The 19,447-nt window shown below is 44.6% G+C and overlaps 1 protein-coding gene across 1 annotated transcript in view; it reads right to left on the reverse strand.

Annotated features, from left to right (window-relative positions):
* Positions 1–8,741: 8,741 nt before the first annotated feature.
* LOC139922784 (steroid 17-alpha-hydroxylase/17,20 lyase) overlaps positions 8,742–19,447 on the reverse strand; it is a 22,342-nt gene continuing 11,636 nt past the window's right edge. Inside the window, 7 exon segments of the mRNA XM_078282292.1 lie at positions 8,742–8,939; positions 8,988–9,102; positions 9,230–9,456; positions 16,162–16,263; positions 18,286–18,524; positions 18,851–18,954; positions 19,068–19,237. Of these exon segments, the coding sequence (XP_078138418.1) occupies positions 8,742–8,939; positions 8,988–9,102; positions 9,230–9,456; positions 16,162–16,263; positions 18,286–18,524; positions 18,851–18,954; positions 19,068–19,237 (1,155 nt within the window).

Genomic DNA, 19,447 nt, shown 5'->3' on the forward strand with positions numbered 1-19,447 from the left:
TCACAGCCAGCAGAGGGCGCTGTTACTGCTGAGGTTTAATGGTTTTACATCAAATTCCCTGCAGAGACTCGACCGGCCGGCAGAGGGCGACAGGGTGACCGACGCTGTGAAAGGGGACCCGGGTTTATTTCAGACTGGTTTCTCTGGCCCGGGCCAAGCAGGGGCCGAGCAGAGCAGAGCTTCCTCGTCGTTCGGTTTAGTTTTTTTTTTCTTTCAGCAGGTCAGAGCCAGTTGTGAACCTGAAACCTGTTGAAACGCCTCTGAGGTTTATTTTAGCATGTTGAATCACAATAAATCTACTGACTGGAACAGCTGCTGTCTGTCTGTCTCCCTGCTGTTTAGTCACACTGACCTTTAACATACTGACTGTACATGTAGACCGACTTTAACATACTGACTGTACATGTAGACCGACTTTAACATACTGACTGTACATGTAGACCGACTTTAACATACAGACTGTACATGTAGACTGACTTTAACATACAGACTGTACATGTAGACTGACTTTAACATACTAACTCTACATGTAGACTGACTTTAACATACTGACTGTACATGTAGACCGACTTTAACATATTAACTCTACATGTAGACCGACTTTAACATACTAACTCTACATGTAGACTGACTTTAACATACTAACTGTACATGTAGACCGACTTTAACATACTAACTGTACATGTGGACCGACTTTAACATACTAACTGTACATGTGGACCGACTTTAACATACTAACTGTACATGTAAACTAACATTAACCGGTCATCATTTCTGCAGGACGTGTGTGTGTAAAAAAAAATAAAAGAGTTCTCTCTTGTTGCTAGGAGCGGCAGCCTCCCGCAGCGTGCGATCTGATTGGCCCGCAGGCTGTCACCTCGGGCCAATCAGATCCCAGTGCGTCCGCCATGAGAATCCATAATCCTTTTTTTTTTTTTTTTTTTTACATCATCACTACTACTAGATTTATTATCAATACTATGGAAATGTGAATGTGAATCTGTCCAGTCGCTTGCTTCATGCCTTCTTTTTTCTCATTCTGTTCATCCCGCCTCTATTTCCATAAACGCATATTTTTATATAAATATGTTTTTTTGGGTTGGTTTTTTTTAATCAAATTACAACAGCAGCCTGTTATTATTAGTATAAACACTAGAATATATGATAATTCCTGCAGTGCGGAGTGTAATTTCTGGTATTTCGTCCAAATTCGTTCAATCTGTCTTCATTATCACCGACAGACAGCAGCTGATAATCCGTTATTGCAGGGGGACTCGGTGCCGTTACCGGCTGGTGGCTGTAATGGCGGGGCTGTCAAGTAGTCAAGAGAAATTAACACACACACAGCACTTCCGGTTTAGGTGTTTTTGTTTTTTGTTTTTTTCCCCTTAAGAATAAAAGCATCAGTGGTTACACTTGGTAGCCTACAGATCATGTATTTTAAGTATTTGAGTATACTGGATAGGGAAAAGATGATAAAATAGGCTACATTATTCCATTTCCCCATTCTGTACCCAAAGCACTTTTTTTCCAGATCAGTGTTTCCCCTAGAATGTTTTTCAGGCCTGGTGGTACGCACCGAAAAAACCCTAAACAGAGGAGGCGCGCGGGATGGCATATTGGCGTGGCAAATTTTTGTTTGCTTGGTATATTCAAGACTTAAAAACAAAGTGATCACAAAGAGAGGATGACTTAATAAGCTGCATTTATTGCATAAAAATAAGCTGTGTAACCTATGACCTTTGCAAACATTATTAACATTATGTCTTCCATCTTCTTAATTTCTCCCTTTCTTCACAAAGTCCCTCATATCAAAGCTGTCACGTTTATTTGTTTGTTTTCTCAGCAAGAGTCGTGACTTGTGATCAGACAATAATTATCCTAGGGGACCTAGATCTCTCTCTCTCTCTCTCTCTCTCTCTCTCTCTCTCTCTCTCTCTCTCTCTCTCTCTCTCCCTCTCTCTCTCTCCCTCTCTCTCTCTCTCTCCCTCTCTCTCTCTCTCTCTCTCTCTCCCTCTCTCTCTCTCTCTCTCTCCCTCTCTCTAAATAATGACATAGGCCTAAATAAATTAAATAAACAAACCTAAACATGTATCCTTGTTTACTTTTGTGGTCATTCAATAACAGACACATATTTAAGGCATATAAGGCAAGTGATAATTCAAAACCAGAGAGACCATCATCCTACAATGTGTTGCATTTAAAACTTGCATCAGTGCAGATGGATTCATCAACAACAACAGTGAAGACCCTGGTAAGAGGCTGCCAAACACAAATGATTATTGATTTCCGAATGAATGGATATTTGGCGTTATTTTTGGCATTAAAAAAAAAAATGTTTTGGCCTGGCGGGGCTTTTTTGGCCTGGCTGTACAATTATAGGGGAAACACTGCAGATTGAAAAGTTATTCTGGTACAAAATTCATGAGCCGAAACACATTGATTTTACTAATAAATATTTGCTCTCAGAACTGCTAGTGTCGCTGGAATTCCTCTTACCCAAAGCAGTAAAGTAAAGATCATATTCTATTCTATTCTACTCTATTCTATTCTATTGCTATGGTTCACATTGTAACTAATGCAGTTCAACTTTTAAATAAACTACATTGCTCTGCAGAACATCACGAAGAACATCATTCTGATCCTGCAGCCAGAGATGATTTTGGAAACAAAAAAAAAAACACGGGACTTTTATTTTGAAAGCTACAGCTCTCTCGAAAGCGGAAGTGGTGCGTGTCGTGCCGCCGGCTTGACTCGCCGCTGGTGTTGATGGCGGCGGGGCTGGCGGAGGGTCGCACCGAGGTGGGAGAGAGGAGGAGGGGAACCGGAGAGAGAGAGAGAGGAGGCCCGACGGTACCGAGCACCGACAGGCAGCGGGAACGACAACACAAATAACGAAAACAATCATATTAACGGTGATAATAACGGGAGGAGAACCGGCGGACTGACACAGCAGCATCACACAGGATGATGGTGATGGAGCGGGTGCGTTTGTTTTTGTTTATTACCGGGGGAATTTACCGTTAACGGCAGCCGGTGTGTCTGACTGCGGTCTGGTTTACCGTGCGGATTCAGATTTAATTCAGATTCAATTCAGATTATCCACACAAAACTGCATCGTATTGGTATATAAACTGCTGCTTAGCATAATTACATAGTGTGTGTGTGTGTGTGTGTGTGTGTGTGTGTTTACTGTGTGCGTACGTGAATGTGTGTTTCTATGTGTGTGTCTGTGTAGGCTATATGTAGGATACATATGCACACGTACTGTATATATGTATGTGTGCGTGTTTCTACATGAACTGTATGCAACACGGATATATATGTGTGTGTGCGTGTGTGTGTGTGTGTGTGTGTGTGTGTGTGTGTTATGTCCACAGGCCATGAGCCATGGCGTTCACAATGTTTCTTACAGGCAAAGACAGTCATTTCAAAGCTGTTTGTTGAGTATGTGTGAGTGTGAGTGTGTGTGTGTGTGTGTGTGTGTGTGAGTGCCATGCAGCACTGCAGCAGGCAGAACTTGGCTCTGTAGAAACTCTTTAAGATCAACAACGCTTCCTATGAGCTGAACTCTTTTACACTGCAGCGGTGTGTGTGTGTGTGTGTGTGTGTGTGTGTGTGTGTGTGTGTGTGTGTGAGAGAGAGAGAGAGAGAGAGAGAGAGCATTGTGCCGGCTTGCGGTTTGAGTCGGTGCAGTGATGAATATCAAATAGGCCTGTAGTAGTGGACATCTCAGCTGTGTGTGTGTGTGTGTGTGTGTGACGTACTGTCGTGCTGTTTATCAATAAACAATTGTCTTAATTCCCCCCCCCCCCCCCTCTCTCTCTCTCCAGTTCGGGACCTCCTATTGGCTGTCACCCTGTCTCGCTCCACCAGCCAGTGTAGTACAGCTGCAGTACTAGTAGCGCTCGTATTTTCTAGTACAAGTACAGTGAAACAACAGGAAAAGATAATAATGTAGTTAAACTGTGTACAACTGTTCTTAAAACACCGTTAAATGTGTTTGAACGCAGCTCAGTTAGCTAAAATCTTCCATTTTTGGCTAACGGACCTGGAACGTCAATATCAGCTGATTAGCAGGAGTGTTGCTGGGAATATTTGGGTCCAATTACAAGCTCTAACCAGACCTTTGGGGGCTCCTGCAGTCTTGGGGCCCCTTGAATCGTTCCCTCCTTCCCCCAAACTTGCAGTTTGCTGTCGAGGGAAATGAAACTGCTGACAAAACAGAGTTCGTCCGGCTAGCAGCTACTTCGCTGTGACATCCGCACGGCTGCAGCGGAACAAACCTTCAAAACGAGCGTTTAAACAACAAAAAAACTACTTTGAAAATGTAGATTAGCTTCATCTAGGTTGCAAATTGGCAGCTAGCGGCTAACAGCTAGCATTTCGACCTCAACGAAACACCCGCCATCTTCAAAAGAAGAATTCAGTTGGAAAAATCTACTTTGAAAATGTAGCTGGATCCCGTTCAGCATTACGTACTTAGCGGCTAACGGCTAGTCAGCGGCTAGCGGCTAGCGGTGGCGCGGGGCTAGCGGCGGGCGGAGCAGGGGTGATGGAGTACCACTCCGGTGGCAGCCTGCCCCTGCTGGGCAGACCGCGGTACTGCCCCGGGGCCAGCGCTAACGGAGGATACCTGTGTGAGACCGGACACTGCTGCGGAGAGACCGGCTGCTGCACATACTACTACGAACTCTGGTGTAAGTCTGCAGTACTGGGGGGGGGGATCTAGTACTGTGGTGTGGGATCTAGTACTGTGGTGTGGGATCTAGTACTGTGGTGTGGGATCTAGTACTGGGGGGTGGGATCTAGTACTGTGGTGTGGGATCTAGTACTGTGGTGTGGGATCTAGTACTGGGGGGTGGGATCTAGTACTGGGGGGTGGGATCTAGTACTGTGGTGTGGGGTAGTAATCCTGTGGTAGTAGTACCATAGTGTATGATTGTAATACTGCTGTAGGTGAGTAGTTACCAGGGTTACAAGTTGGTAGTACTATGGCGCCGGGCCAAAATAATCCAAAAAGCAGAGTTAGGATTAATTACACTATGTATACCTAGTACACCCTAGCAACCACGAGAAACACCTCAGCAACCACCTAGAAACACCCTAGCAACCACCTAGTACTCCCTAGCAACTACCTAGTACACCCTAGGAACCACGTAGAAACACCTAGCAACCACTTAGTAACACCCTAGCAACCACCTAGAAATCTCTAGCAACCACCCTCAGTAATAGTAGTAATAGCAGTAAAAGTAGCAGTGGTATTAGTAGTAGTGTTGTTTTTAATTGTCTTGATAACAACATTGCTTATATTTGATAGGTGTCTACTACAATATTACGTAAGTATAGAAGGGTGAAATGTTATAATTCTGTGTGTGTGTGTGTGTGTGTGTGTGTGTGTGTGTGTGTGTGTGTGTGTGTGTGTGTGCAGGGTTCTGGCTGCTGTGGACGGTCCTGATCCTGTTCAGCTGCTGCTGTGCGTACCGACACCGCCGGGCCAAACTGAGAGTCCAGCAGCAGCAGAGGCAGAGAGAGATCAGCCTGCTGGCCTACCATGGAGCCTCCTACCCCTCCTCCATGCTGGACCTCAGTAAGACCTGTCTGTCTGTCTGTCTGTCTGTCTGTCTGTCTGTCTGTCTGTCTGTCTGTCTGTCTGTCTGCCTGTCTGTCTGCCTGTCTGTCTGTCTGTCTGTCTGTCTGTCTGCCTGTCTGTCTGCCTGTCTGTCTGCCTGTCTGTCTGTCTGTCTGTCTGTCTGTCTGTCTGCCTGTCTGTCTGTCTGTCTGCCTGTCTGTCTGCCTGTCTGTCTGTCTGTCTGCCTGTCTGTCTGTCTGTCTGTCACTTTTAAACTCCAGTCTTGTGTCCCTTGTTTTCTTCGTTTGACGCTCAGCTGTCAAGTGATGCGTTGCCGTCGCCGTGACAACGCAGTGGAAATGTACAGCTCAGCGGCCATTGCCTTCTCTCTTAAAGGGGAATTCCACTGAATTTCAAGTGAAACATGTTATTCCCATGATGCCTTGCAAGAGTTTCTTTTAGACTTGTTTACCCAGGTGAAGTTTTCAGTAAATCAATCTCAATCTTAGTTTCGACAAGTATTTTCTTATTTCTTTAACCTTTATTTAACCAGGCAATTCAATTAAGAACACATTCTTATTTTCAATGGCTGCCTGGCAGGAGTCAGAGTACTTGTTTTGGGGGGAATTGGGAGAAAGGGGAAGGAAAAAAGAAGAAGAAAATAAACTAGTAATAATAATAATACAATAATAATCATATTTTTGTGGCACATCTGAGATCTTCTGAAATTTCATTTCATACAGAACGCCTGCTGTTATTAAAAATAGTCCAGATACCTGATGCCAAAAGTGCAGTAAAATAATTGTATTCCCAAAATGATCAAGACTAATAATCTATCAGAATAATTGGGATTATCATACTAGCATGTCCCCACCCTCCCCTCATTTAAATTTTCCACAGTTCATCCGGGGATTCAAGCCGGCGTCCAGACAATGCATTCGGTTGTTTGGTTGGCCGATGCTTCGCTCACCATGAAAAGCCAGTGGAAATTTACAGCTCAGCTCTGGTTTTAAAGGGGAATTCCACTGAATATGGCATTCCTCCGTCCGGGACAGTCCAGTCAGTATCAGTCTACTGGGAAAATATCTGTGATGTTCAATAGATTCCAGTTACCCAGTTATTTAGTGATGAGGTGTTGTCATTTACTGTTTTGGTGAACCCACTTTCCCTCAACCTGCCTCGTCTACTTCTACTTCAGTTAGGGATTCACTACATTTCCCAGAGTGCCTTTCGATAAAACTCACAGAGAAGGGGCGTGAACTTGTTGCTTTCAGCTGTGGGTTTTACATGTAGGTGGAGAAAGAGATAATAACAGCTTACTAAGAAAAAGAGAACTCTCGAAAAACTCCCCTTTACTCAAAGCCCAACCGGTCTCTCTGCTGCATTGCATTCTGGTCTCTCTCCTGCTCCTGTGGGTGGAGAAACTGGTCTCTCTCCTCTTCTCCGATGGATTTCTCCCTGTATGATTGTTGAACGTCTCTCGGTGCAAAATGGCGGCTCTAGAAAGAAGCCCTCGCTCTTTGATTCTGAGGGACTGACACCAAAACCTGACGTTTACCGCTGATGTTTTACATCCTGAAACATTTTCTCATATCAAACTCCACTGTAGCTGTTTTAAACTGAGTTCGATTGTTTTAGGGGGATTTATCTCTTTAAATACAGTAGAATTTCAAACTAGCAGGCTCTACCTTCTCATTCTCTCTCTCCCATTCTGTTCTAATGTCTCTCTCTCTCTCTCAGGTTTCCTTGCGTCCCTCAAGCTTCCCTCCTATGAGGAAGTGGCGGCGCAGCCCACCACCCCCCCTCCACCCTACAGCTCAGTGTTCACCACCCCCCGCTACCCGCAGCCCCCCCGCACCACGGACCCCCACCTGCACACGCAGCACGGCCCGCTGTTGCACCGGCCGCTCAGCGACGGGCCGTCCTCCCTCAGCTCTGACAACAGGTAACACTGCTGCTGGGAACACTGGGAATACAGGTAACACTACTGGAAATAATGTGAATAACACTACTGGAAATAATGTGAATACAGGTAACATTACTGGGAACACTGGGAATATTGTTAACACGACTGATACTGCTGGACAGGTGAATAATGTGTGTCTCTCTCTTTCCTGTAGCTCCAGTTGTTCCTGTGACTCCTGCTGTCCCTCCTCTCCATGTAGCTCCTCCCTCTCGGCGCCTGTCACCTACGAGACCGACACGAGCCACGCCTCCACGCCCAGCGAGGTCACGCCCCTCACCCTCGACGTCACCTTGGAGACCATCGCTGCCGCCGCGACCTGCTTGGAGGCTGACGAGACGCGACTGGACGCCAGGGCAACAGTTGCCACGGTAGCCGTCGACGTCTGCGATGCGGCCGACGCACAAGAACCCGTTGCCACGGACTCGTCGGTTGCCAGGCAGACTGTAACCATGGCAGTTGTTACCAGGGCGGCTTCCCCCCAGCCTCTGGCCTCTCCCGGTTCAGCAAAGGTTCTTCCTGTTGGAACTACATCCCCCATAATGCAACAGCTTGACCTAACTCCATGTACCCTGATGATCAGCACCTGTAGCCCAAATATAGTCCCTAGTCCAACTATTGTCAACACGACGGTCCCCTCCACCCTAACAATAAGCACTAGCAGTCCTACCGAGGGCCCCATAACTACCCCTTCCCCAACCCCAAAAATTACCCCAACCTCAGGCCCTTGTACCCCACTAACTAGCACCTCTGAGGGCCCTACAGCCACCCCAAACCTAGATCTACCAATAACCTTAGATACAGCCAATATTACTAGTAGCCCAACCTCAGTACCGTCCCCAGATGTTGGCAGGGCTTTGGCCCCAACAACAGGCTCTGATGGTGTTCAAACCCCCAATCCAAACCCTGCCATACCTCCAGACCCAGCACCCAGCCCCACCCTGGTTCCAGACCTAGCACCTAACCCAACCCTGGTTCTGGTTCCATCCCCAGCACCGAGCCCTACTCTGGTTCCAAATCCAGCATTTTCAAACCCCACCCTAGCTCTGGACCCAGCACCTTCAAACCCCGCCCTAGCTCCAGACCTAGCACCTAACCCCACCCTGGTTCTGGTTCCAGCCCCAGCACCTTCAAACCCTACCTTAGCTACAGGCCCAGAACCCAGCTTACCCACCTTAACCCCATACCCAAACCCAGAACTATCACCTAGCTCATCTCTGGCCCTGGTTTCTCCCAGCCCAGTGTTGGTCCTCTCCCCAGGCCCAGAGGCTGCTGCTGGCCTCGTATCTGGCCTGGATCCAGCTCCAGTACCAGCTGGTTCAGGTCCTTCCATGGTCCTATCTCGATCTTCAGAGTCAGATCTTGCCGGTCCATTGTTGTTGCATACCCAGTCTGGTTCTGGATCTGGATCAGGAAAAGGTTCTGGTTCTAGTTATGGATCTAGTTATGTACCTGGATCTGGTTCTGGATCTGTATCAGGATCAGGTTCCTGTTCTGGTTCTGGTCCTTTGTCTCCTCCTGGTGCCCCAGTCCTCTCCCTCCCTGCCCCAGCCTCCTACTCCTCCTCCTGCCCAGCCATAATGGTAGAGCCTGAATCTACTTTTGTTCCTGTTCAGTCTTCCCCCTCACCCCTCATCTCCCCCCAAGCCCCAGCTTTACTCCTGGACCCCCTCACCGCTCTGCACCAGTCTGACCGAGCCTCCTCCTCTGGCCACGCCTCCTCCCTCTCCCCCTCGCCTCGTGCCACCCAGTCCCCCCCGAAACAGACTCTCTTCTCCCCCTGTGTGGATGTCTTCGAGCCGGGACCTCCCAGCTGGGGGGAGGACGACGAGGAGCGGCAGGAGGAGGACGACGACGATGACGAAGAAGAGGACGTGGGAGCTGACGAGAGCCAGTACAGACACCGGCGGCTGACTGGCGACTCGGGGATCGAGGTGTGCAGGTGTCAGGTGGAGGAGGAGGAAGAGGAGGAGGAAGAGGAGGAAGAAGAAGAAGAGGAGGGGGAAAGGAAGGAGGACAGTAGGAGAGGAGGAGGAAGCGGAGGGGAAAGGGATAAGAGAGCAAGTGGCGTCACCGATCGCCACGACAGCATGGACTGCCCCGCCAGAGGTCAGGCGACCACGGGGGCGGGGCTTACACTGTGTAACCCCACCCCCACTGTGATGCCGTCGCCCGAGGATGGTGGCGATGTCATCATTGTTGTGGAGACAGTGTGATTGACAGGAGCGACGGATCAAACCATTTGTCATCCAAGACGAGGGGTGAACATGGGGAAATGACGGGTTCCACCCTCAAATACTGTTTTTAGGGAATGTTCTGTAACAGGGGAGGTTGTGAACACAGATGCTTGTGATTGTGGAGTTACATTACATTTAGTTGCTTGTTCAGCCGTTGTTAATCAGACCAGCACAGATGGTATCTCAGTTTAAAGAGAAAGCGTTAACGCATTACAACTTGGTTTCTTAAACTGTGAGTTTTGGGCCATGGGTCAACTTATGGTGGGATTCCACATGACGAGTACTAATATGTTTTAATGAAGAGAGGCATTTACTCAGTTTGGGTCCAGGACTGTAAACGTTTAGCAACCACTCTACTACAGACGTATATTCAACAGTTTGTGAAATGTCAAGAAAGATTAGAGCCCGTCGTTCCAGCTGAAGACGTCCTCAGCATTCTGTTAGTAACTCTAACAGTATCTCTTCATGAAAAAATTGCTTTACAGTATGATCCCAACAGAGGCTTTACAGTTGCATCAAAAATCTCCAAGCAACCATGTTTGGCACCATCATGGAGGTCCGTTGGATAATTGACTGTTAGTTAATAATGTCTAAATCTATAACAACCAGGTTAGAAAATGAGAACTAGCTGAAAAAGCTTGTTGTGGTGTGGCTTTGGGTCTATTAAGTAACGTTCTAAGTAAAAGTGAATAGTGTGATAAGGTGGATTTGGTTACTGTGACACAGTAAACTGTCTTGTCTTTAGCCCTAGTCTCTACTCCAAAACACTCTGAGTTGTAGCTTGAGAAGAGTCAGCTCAGTTAACCTGAACAAACTGTTAGCTAGCTAACTAGCCAGCAAACACACTGATGTTAATGTGAACATGCTAACGCTAGCTGCTACTAGATACGTTAGCTAGTGTGCTAATCAGATGTGTTAACAACAAGACAGTGATGTTAGCTGAGCAGATACTATGGTTAGCTAGCTAACAAGCTGACATTATCTAAACACTAAATCAATCAGATGGATCAGTGATGAAATGATCAGTTACCAGTCAAAAACAGACAGAAATTTACTGTCTGTTCAGTTCTGTTGAAACACAATCAGCTGTTCACAGAGCTGAGGACCTCCAATATGGCCGCCAGAGGGTACGTTACGTCCCTGACAGAAACAATGTTTTCTTTCTTCCATCTGTCTTTCACTAACAAGGAAACAAAACAACTTTTAATAGTTTAACATTCATCAGAATAGAGAGCGCCTCGCACGTCTTCAGTGATGACGGAGGTTTAGAAACGTGTTGGCGACGGATCGACGTTGTTTGGGTACAGAAGAGAAACTGATGTAGGAGGATGATTCATTCTGACTGGCTACAGGAGGAAGATTGATTCATTCATCAGTGAGTGAAACTTTTTGATGAGGAAGATTGACGAGAGAGAGGGATTATGTGGGTAGATTATAGGGATAGAGGTAGCGTGGGATGGATAAATGGATGGACGGGTGGAGGAAGGAAAGAAGAAAAGCTCTGATTCTTAACTCTTGGTTTCTCAGATCTGATGGTTTCCTGGCAATCTGAACAGGTAGAAACCACATGGAATCTGGTTTACCCTGTTTAAACAGCCAGAACAAGTCCAGATCTGAACCACAGCAAGGGTCAAAAACCAGATTTTTCTGTCCCAGTATAATCAAAAAATCAAAAATCCCATTTTTGTGCATCCACACCTGTCACAGCTACGTTCACACTGCAGGCCTTCACGCTCAACTCAAGAAAGAACTCAAGAAATTCTTCTCTGATTTATTTTTAATGACTGTTAATATCCATTCTAGGATGTAACCCGTATCCCATACCAATATGAACTGACATAGGAACAATAACAAGAGACGTCACATCCGTTTTTGCCTGAATTTAGGTGTCAAGTCGTCTGTCTTTCTTTCTTTCTATCATTGTGTCTCGTTGTCCTCCATACCAACGCTGCTCAGACAAGCGCAAGATTTACGTAAGATTTACGTGTTGTCACGGCAACGCTGAGAAATGACGATTTGGGCGTTCAAATACAAGTCACATGTAGGTTGCATGACTCGGGATCTGATTTTGTAGCAGATTTGGTCCAAATGGGAATTGAAAAAATGCGACTCGGTGCAGCTTTTTGATGTTCACACTTATTAGAAAACATCAGATCTGAGTGACGTGAAGAAAAAAATCTGACTTTGGAAAGTTTCAGCTGCAGTGTGAACGGAGCCTTAATGAATCCTGGTGTGACTGGATGATGAGAGTCACATTTATTCACACACAGTTATTATTAGATCCATCCTATTTGCAGGTATAATTGACAGTTGATCTAGCTGCCTAAAACGCTGCCCGTGTGTGAAAGCTTTCAGGGTTGAGGATTGGTTGGTTTTGTGCGAGTTAGTCTTTCAGCAGGGAAAAGCTTTTATGTAACAGGAATGAACAATGGAGACTTTTAGATGGAAACACAAAACACAAAACAGTGATGAGGAGACGTCATCACCGCTGTCTTTGTCTTTCTCACTATTTATTCTCCCTCTCTCTTTCCCTCCCTCCCTCCGTCTGAGGTCAGATACAACAATACCTCTTAGACCTTAGACACCACACACACACACACACACACACAGAGTCTAAACTCAAATATTCCCTCTCTCTCAGTGCATCCCTCCATTCTCACAGTTGTCTTTCCTCCTTAACCATTTAACAACCTAAATACTATTGATCGATTGATAAACTGATTGATTAATTGACTGAATTTACATGATAATTCAAAATTAAGCAAACAAGGGCCTTAATCCCTTAACCCCACTACTGATAATGTGTAAACATACGATTGGGAAACAGAATACAGGATTGGTGCTTTAGGCCAAGAACATTGTGAAGGTTTAACAGTAAAATATATCAATTTTTCGGCCGTTGGCGTAACATTTTGAGGGTGCGTACACCGTCAGATTGAGGTCTTGATATTGTGTGGCAGCGAGACATGAGGGTAGAGTATATTTTGAAGATGACAGAGGGTTACTAACGTTTGTATAGTTTATACTTGTCGGTGTATTTTGAATCACCATAGGATCTGAAATTTGTGAAGAGCAATATTTTCCATCAGCAAAAGTCAATGTGTGTATATAAACCCAGAAAAAGGGACAGGAGTGGGGCTTTAAGCCAAAACCTGCTTTGGAAAGATTTGATAGCAAAGTAATATATATTGGTGTAGGAGTTTGAGTTGGTACACTTTTAAAAAGGATGCGCCATTTCCAACACATCTTTAGGATGTGTCTAGTATGGGTCAACACACATTGGTGATACATTTTAACACAAAATATTGTTTCAATATATGTAGTAATTGACAACTTTAATGGACGGACGGAACACTTCAAGCTTTCCCAGCCTTTATTTTCGAAAACGATTGAAGTTGTGTTGGAGAATATAAGTGTGCAGGCTTTTTCCTTTTGCTATGGGATGAGCATATTTTTCTTCTAAATATATGTGTAGTTATTACTGCATACAAGTTGTGTTGAAAAGTTGAATATGCGTTGTTCCAAACTAGATGTACGGACGTGTTGGAAATGACGCAGCTTTTTTTAAGGAGTGGAGATTTGAGATTTGGCTCAGCCTGACCCTGAGCCAATGAGAGAACACAGTGACATCATCGGACTGTGGAAGCAGGCGATTGGTGGGAACAGAGCTGGAACCAGAACTCTTCTGACCGGGGAACCATGTGTTAGAAAGAAAAGACGCTGAACTGAACTGTGTCGTCTAGGAGGAAAACCCACGGTAGCCATTGCCGTGTAACTACGGCAACCGGCGAAGTCCAGATTACTGGTCACCTGTCAGTTCTCTTGAGTGATTTGACTCAACCTTCTCCGATGGAAAGACCTTGAGTCTGGTTGACCGATCCTTAAACCCTGTGTCCATGCTGCATTACAACACTGACTCACTAAGGTGGAACTACAAGTACTTTAATGACCCATTCGTCGGTGGGAAACTTTGCCGACAACGGTACCCGTATGGGTGCCTGCGATGGACAAACCTTTGTTCGACTTCAAGACATCTAAATGACAAAGCAAATGGCTGTTCTGGACAATATCGTGACGTGATAATGGCAGCAGCGACGGAGTGGACAGTTTGGAGGTTTTGCTGAACTGTTTAAAACTGATTGACAGCTGGATGTTTTCTGAACTGTTGTGCCGCACAGTAGTTTCCATGGTAACCAACGTGCATCTCTTGGTGAGGATGCAACGCTGGATTCACACATGGATGGAAAAAAAAGATCTGATTTTTGTTTTTAAACCTCTGTGGCTAAATTTATGCGGGTGCAAAAACAGGAAACAGATTTCGAGAAGATCTGGACCTCAAAGAGTTAAAAAAAAATACAGACTCTCTGATGACATTTCTGATTCAGGTTAAAAATCAGATCTTTTTTTTAAAATGTCCCGGTGCAAATCCAAGCTAAGGTTACGTCTGTAGACTGAGAATGAGACAAAGAGTTTGTATAGACTAAAGTTTGTAGAGACTTGCGCAAAAGACCCCTCGAGAAAGGTCAAAGGTGACACCGAGCCGTTGATGTTGTTGTTGATGTTGTGGTTGACGGTGTTTTTGTTTACTTGAACTAATAAGGTTATATATCTCCATGGTTACAGAGTGCCATTTCTACTTGACAACTGTTACTACTAAGCGTTAGATGGAGCTGTTATTGCTCTGTGTGGGTGGGGAGTGTTGACCAGAATGACTGGAGAAATACTGTCTAAAATCTGTCTAAAATCTGTTTGTAACTCGGGTTTCCAAAAGTTTTCAGCACTGCGATCAGCCTTGTGAAGGAAAATACCACCGGTTTTGCCACTCGGTGGAGGATTTTATCCAAATCACCTCACAGTACCAGGAGTGTAGACAGTTTCAGTATGGGTCGACCCATTGGGAATGTAGGACATCTCACCATGGTGTTGTTATGGAGGACAATGTTACGTATTTAAAGGAAATATTCACCCTAAAACACTTAAACTCTGTACTTTGCATTCCTGGGTCCATTTAGTCGTTTGGTGTATTGTTCTTCTTGGTGGATAACCGGCCAATCGTAGACGAGGTGACGTCACCTCCAGATATTTCCAGCAGCTACAGTGGAGTTTGATATGAGAAAATGTTTCAGGATGTAAAACATCAGCGGTAAACGTCAGGTTTTTTGGTCCCTCAGAATCAAAGAGCGAGGGCTTCTTTCTAGAGCCGCCATTTTGCACCGAGAGACGTTCAACAATCACACAGGGAGAAATCCATCGTAGAAGAGGCAGAGAGACCAATTTCTCCACCCACAGGAGCAGGAGAGAGACCAGAATGCACTGCAGCATCAAACATTCAAAGTGCATGAAAGTCCAGCTACTCTTGTAACTCTGACAAAGACCATTGCAGCCAAAACATGTTGTTTTTAAATGTTAAAGCTTTGTCAATTGTTAGCTGAATTTTTCATTCCTTTAGTTCAATGGGTAGAGCAAGGCACTAACACTACCAGGGTTGGGGGTTCAATTGCCACTGGGGCCACTAGCACTAAAAATGAAAACACTCATGGTACTGTAAAGTGTTTTGGATAAAAGCCTCCAGCAGCGAGCAGAAGAACCTGAACGAACTCTGTACATCAGTCTGATGTTGGCGCTAGCGTGACTTTTGGAAACCCTCGTCTTTATCGTTTGTTGAGTCACTCTCAGACCGGCAGAGTTTTAGAAGCAGAGAAATCTGTCACTGAGTTCAGTGGAGAATAGGGATGTCAGCAGGACATTGTGTTGCCTAGCAACTAATACATTTCCAAATTGCCCTCACTGACATAACTGTTTCATATTGGCTGGATTCACATTGGCAGGTCAGACATTTGGTTTTAAATCCACCACAATACGCTTTAAAACGCCGCAAGTAATTTGAATCCTTAAACCTTAAACCACAGTAACCAGAAACACTGAAATAACCTGTGAAACCCTTAATAGCAAACCCCTGGCTAAGGACTGTATTTGAGAACCCACTCTTAATCAAATCCCTTTAATGTACCTAATTGACCCATTTTCCCAATAAAAAGGAGCAAGCTAGCTAAGCTTGTTCCAGAACAGAATCCAAACTGGAAAGTGAGTGAGAAATCTCAGCAGCTGGCTGAGTAATTGATGAGTTACTGATATTGATCAACAACCTGATCAACCTCCCCAGATCTATTATGTTATGGGGCAGGAAAACACTTGATTATTGCCCCTTTAAGTAAGACACTTAAAGGAATAGCTCATCCCAGAATGAAATTTCAGTCATTATCTACTCATTCATTCGTTGAACTCCACCATCTTTTTACAGCTCCAAAAAAACATAAAATGTACATCATCAGCATGATCTAAATGTTCTGTAGCCAAACGATTGCACTCTCCGGAAGTCCAGTGTTTACCTCGTTATTTCCACTATTTTCCTCACTGACGATGCTCTGGTCGCATCGCTCCATACAGTAGCAAGCAGAGTCTTCCACCAGAGCGTCGTCAGTGAGGAAAATCTAGGAGATAATGAGGTAAATATTGGACTTTTGGTAATCGTTTGGCTACAAAACACTTCTGGATTCTGCTGCACGAGCTGTTTGAAGAAATCTAATGGACATTTTCTGCTTTTATGGAGCTTTACAAAGACGGCTGTTAACTTCAATAGTTTGTTAGAAGACTGAGATTGAGCTACGGGGGGGTTTCCACTGACATGTGGGGAGTAGATAATGACTGAATTCATGTTTTGGGGTGAACTATTCCTTTAAGGTGTAAACTCCTCCTTTCATTCCTGTTAAAACATGGAAAACCAACACGAGGCTGACTTCTTAACTCGTTTAGAGAAGTATATATATTTTTCTTTACATTTTTTTTTTTTGTCTAATCTGCAGGCCACCAACCATCATCTGGAGTCCTATTCTATTTTAAAATGTATCCTCCTTCCCCGTAAAACCAGAGTTGTGAATCCAGCGATGTGAATCCAGTCTGAAGTTTAGATAACTCTGGATTTTTGGCCCCATTAACCTCCCATTAGATTTTTAAAGGGATCCTCCGACTTTTTGGCTCTTTGCTCAACTTCTGGTTGTACTACGAGAAGATTGGAAGCAGTTAAAGTTGATTCAAGACAAAATTATTTAATTTCCTAAAAAAGTCAGTATGTTCCTTTAATTATAGAAGCCCCTCCCCCTTCGTTAAGCACAGGTATAAACCCCCCTATCCTAACGAGTAACTTTATTTTTCTTGTTTTCTCGTTATCTCTTATTTCCTTCCTCTCTTTCCTTGTTTCATTTGAGTGATGTTTACATGAGGTTTCTGTTGGAGGAGTGGAAGGGAGGAAGAGGAGGAGAGGAAGGAAGTGTATCTTTTCTTTAAAATCCCTCAACATGGTGACGATAACGATGATAATTATTAGTATTACAAAATTAGTAGTGTGAGAGAGTGTGTCAGTGTGTGTGTGTGTGTGTGTGTGTGTGTTTGTGTGTGTGTGTGTGACCTAACTAAACCAGCCTGTTCTAAAAGTGTGTGACGATATACTGAATAAAAGCATCAAATCTACTGCCTGTCTTGAGTATGAATCATATTTTATTGATTGATTATAAACAGTAATAATGTGAAATTACACTCTGGGTTACATCTCTCTCTCTCTTTCTAATATTAATAATAATGCTTTTTTATTTCCAGAATACTAGTATCCGTTATGGAGCAAAATCATTACCTGAAGTTGATCATTTAATATCCATAAAATCTAATGATCCAGTCTGTGAAAGTGTCTCATTTAGTCAACCAAGGACTTAAAGGTCCTAAAGAACTAAATTCCCTACTATCCTTTAAAAAGTACCAACATTTGGTTTGTGCTGTCGGATCATTTAGTCAGAATAGTTATCGTATTTTTTTGAAAAAAAAAAAAAAACAAACCAAACTCTTCATTTACAACAATTTCGAATTTACAACGAATTACGTGTACTTGAGTATTTTTTTGAAGTCAGTAATTTTACTTTTACTTAAGTATATTTTGACTGAAGTACTTGGCATTGTTTTTGTTTGCAAAATGTGAAGCCATCATACATTACATCTGCCTAGGGTAACATCAACTATAACTGTAACAGTAAATGCTCAAATTTATTCATGAAACTAATACAATTATCCAGTAGCTTAGTTAAAATCCATCCAACTACACTATTATTGGTTTGATTAATGGGGATGGGCATCACAGATTTTTCTGTTAATCACAGATTGAATAATGACAAAATTCATAAATTTATATTGTAACACAGCATACTGTAGTCTATATCAACATGCCACCTCTCCTTTTACTCTGCATGGGAAAGATGTTATGGAACAATGTCTATTTTTTTTTAAGTAACTTAAGTAAACTGACATGAGGGTGAGTAGATAATGACAACATTTTTATTTTTGGGTGAACTATTCCTTTAGATTGATTTTTACAACAGGAGTATTTTGGTTCTCTTTCCTGCCATTTAGCATAACTATTAAAAAAAAGACTCCGCCTCCTCTTATTCTGCCCCGCCCCTCCACTCCGCCCTCGGAGTGACGACGACCTTATAAGGTAATGGCTGCAGCACCACGCCCAGCCGCCCCTGCAGGTCGGGCGGGGAAGCCCCGTCCGGCAGCCGGAAGCTCATTCGCTGCAGCAGAGAGGACAGGAAGAGGAAGAGCTCCAGTCTGGCCAGCGATTCGCCGACGCAGACCCGAGGTCCCGCCCCGAACGGCAGGAAACAGGAAGGAGTGACCCGTTGGCCCTGGTCGTCAAGGAAACGATCTGTGGGGGCGGGAAGACGACGGTGGTTTAAGGTGCGTTCAGGTGCAACTTGGAAACTGGTCAAATTTGATGATTGTGACAATGAAGGTGTGTTTACATGTCTGTGTGTATGTGTATGTGTGTAAGCACACTGTTTATGTGTGTGTGTGAATGTGTGTGAATGTGTGTGTGTGTGTATGTATTATATGTGTGTACCTTGTGTGTGTGTATATTTGTACTACTTATGTGCAAGGATTTGTATGTACTGTACTTGACTGTGTGTGCGCATGCATGTACACTCTTTATGAATCTGTGTGTGTGTGTGTGTGTGTGTGTGTGTGTGTTACCTGGGTTGAAGAGGTCAGGTTTGTCCCAGTGTTGCGGGTCATGATGGATCGACCACATGTTGACCAAAACACGAGTCCCACGACTGATAGAGTGACCTCCAATACTACAGCAGAGAGAGAGAGAGAGAGAGAGAGAGAGAGAGAGAGAGGGGTTGTAGATCTAGTATGTGTGTGTGTGTGTGTGTGTGTGTGTGTGTGTGTGTGTGTGTGTGTGTACCTGCTGTCAGTCAGAGCGGTGTGTGGGATCAGCACTGGGCTGACCGGTCGGATCCTCAGACCTTCGTTGATGACACACTCCAGGAACGGCAGCCGGCTGCGGTCCGACACACACACCGCTCGCTCGCCGCCCACACACTCGTCCAACTCCTTCTGCACGCGCTCCTGGACCTGAGGGGGGCGGGGCAAAGAGGAGGGGGGAGGAAAACGATGACCGTGTTTCCATATTTGGGAGATGTAGCAGCGAATGAGGGATGGAGAGAAGGAGGTAAGAAAAGGAAAGGAACAGTAGGAGGGAACTAGGAAGGGAGGGACAACCATATTTGGAAGTTATGGGAAGGAGGTAAGAAAGGAAGAGAGGAAGGAGCGATGAGAGAAGGA

Source organism: Centroberyx gerrardi, unplaced genomic scaffold (assembly GCF_048128805.1).
Source record: "Centroberyx gerrardi isolate f3 unplaced genomic scaffold, fCenGer3.hap1.cur.20231027 Scaffold_61, whole genome shotgun sequence".
Classification (NCBI taxonomy): domain Eukaryota; kingdom Metazoa; phylum Chordata; class Actinopteri; order Beryciformes; family Berycidae; genus Centroberyx; species Centroberyx gerrardi.